Below are 2,052 nucleotides of genomic sequence, written 5' to 3'. Positions count from 1 at the left end.
TTGTTTATTTCTGTTATTTAAAATTTTACTAGATGGTAATTTTTAATTTATAATAAACAGTAACTATGTTGAATATTATTAAAACAAAATAATTGAATAACATGAGTAAATATGAAAAAGTGAAAATGGTATTAATAATTAATAACAAATTAGATGTAGAATTATCTGAATATCTTTTTCACAAAAAGAAAATGAATCAAAGATTTGAAGTAAATGTTGATTCGTTTTTTTCTTCATTTTGATGAAGAGAATAAACTTTAAAGATAAAAATATAGTCAATCATTCGAGATGTTCTAAAATATCTAAATAACTGAACATATATAAGTGTGTCATCCTCAAATGTTTACCCCCGGAGAACATAAAATATCTATATTTGAACATGTATATCATACTCACAAAATCATTTTATATTCAACGCACTGTCCTAGACAGAAATAAATAACAGATGGCATAAGTCAGATGAAATAAAAATACTACTAAATAAAAGGGAAATAACTCAAGAATAAGGTCATAAACTTCCGGCTTATAAAAAGCATCTCGTAGGACTCAACCTTACCAAAGTCATATCCTATTGTATCATTCTCCTTCAAACATAGTCAGAGAAAAATAGCAACTCTTGTCTGAAAAAAAAAACTAGAGAGAGAGGGAGATAAAGAATGGATCAAACGTCGGTGCTAAGCTCTCAAGAATACCCATACACGATCCCAACCCAAAGCGAGTGCATCATCATTTACCAGATTGATGGATCATCATCAGGCGACGGATCAAAGCAAGTGAAGCGGCGGAGGAAGAGGAGAAGCAAAGGGTCGTCAGCCACCAACGAAGATGACGTAAGGGCGATGGAAGGGATGTTTAGGAAGAGGAAGTTGACCGATGAGCAAGTGACTATGCTTGAATATAGCTTCGAGAATGAGCACAAGCTTGAGTCAGGGAGGAAAGAGAAGATCGCAGGAGAGTTAGGTCTTGACCCGAGACAGGTGGCTGTATGGTTCCAGAACCGCCGTGCAAGGTGGAAGAACAAGAAACTCGAAGAAGAGTACGCTAAACTCAAGAGCCAACACGATTCAGTCGTCCTCGGCCAATGTCAGCTCGAGTCTCAGGTATAAATTTTCTATCTTCATCATATATAAATCAAAGAAATTTATGATGAATGTGTTCATGACTATGTACATACATCATAATGTGGTTGTTAAATGTTATAGAGATGTGAAAGCTTAATAAAATTGAAACATGCATAATAAATATTTCAATCCGGTAGGCGTATAGGCCCACAAATGACATGAGTGGATTGGCTCGTCATCATTTTTTCTTATCCATACAAACTCTATTGGGCTCATGATAGCCCATTTAGAATTACCTTACGTCATTGATATTGATTACTAATTTATATGTTTGCATATCATTTTTGCAGGTGCTGAAACTGACAGAACAATTGAGTGAAGCTCAGAATGAGATTCGGAAACTTTCAGAACGACTTGTTGTCCAAGAAACATCAACAAACAGTTCAAGTTCATCGCTTTCCGTTGAAGCCAATGATGCACCAAATGATTTCGAATTTGCACCAACGGATACTACCAATTACAACATTCCATTATACATGTTGGATAATAATTATTATTTACAAAACATGGAGTATTGGGATGGTTTGTATGAGCAATTTTAACAGCTTAAGTAATTTGAAGTCTAAAGGATGAAAAAACATGTACTAGAGTTAATGTAAAAAATAGATGTTGGCCACAATTCTGTAAATGTAATGTTTTAAATATCTATTTTAATATATAATTCAAGTTTCTTATTTTTCCTCTAGTTTCATTATACATATAAAAAATCTGATATAAAAGTAATACACTGGCTAATTTACATAATTTGGAGACAACTACTTCTAAAGTATGCATAATCTAACTTTCATTGTTACCAAATTGGTCTTAAATTCAGCTGAAAAGTACAGAGTTGGAAACAAGCTAGCATTTGTATATTAGTTCCATACCAAATCGGTCATAATCTAACTTTCCCATTAGCTTAGCCTGCTCTCGAATGGCGGATACAGAGTAA

General features: G+C 33.5%; 1 protein-coding gene across 1 annotated transcript; it reads left to right on the top strand.

Annotated features, from left to right (window-relative positions):
- Positions 1-579: 579 nt before the first annotated feature.
- Positions 580-1,730, top strand: LOC130496193 (homeobox-leucine zipper protein ATHB-53-like). The gene is made up of 2 exons (XM_056988043.1): positions 580-1,100; positions 1,412-1,730. Exons 1-2 carry the CDS (start codon positions 657-659, stop codon positions 1,661-1,663), a joined length of 696 nt encoding a protein of 231 aa, XP_056844023.1. The 5' UTR covers positions 580-656; the 3' UTR covers positions 1,664-1,730.
- The last annotated feature ends 322 nt before the right edge of the window (positions 1,731-2,052 follow it).

This window comes from Raphanus sativus, chromosome 6 (genome assembly GCF_000801105.2).
Source record: "Raphanus sativus cultivar WK10039 chromosome 6, ASM80110v3, whole genome shotgun sequence".
Lineage (NCBI taxonomy): Eukaryota > Viridiplantae > Streptophyta > Magnoliopsida > Brassicales > Brassicaceae > Raphanus > Raphanus sativus.
The sequence above is the reverse complement of the archived record's forward strand: the minus strand, read 5'-3'. Positions and strand labels throughout refer to the sequence as shown.

Coding starts and splice junctions, on each gene's coding strand:
- LOC130496193 (XM_056988043.1), top strand. CDS start 657: ATGGATCAAACGTCGGTGCTAAGCTCTCAAGAATACCCATACACGATC. Junction 1,101..1,411: donor AATGTCAGCTCGAGTCTCAG/GTATAAATTTTC, acceptor TCATTTTTGCAG/GTGCTGAAACTGACAGAACA.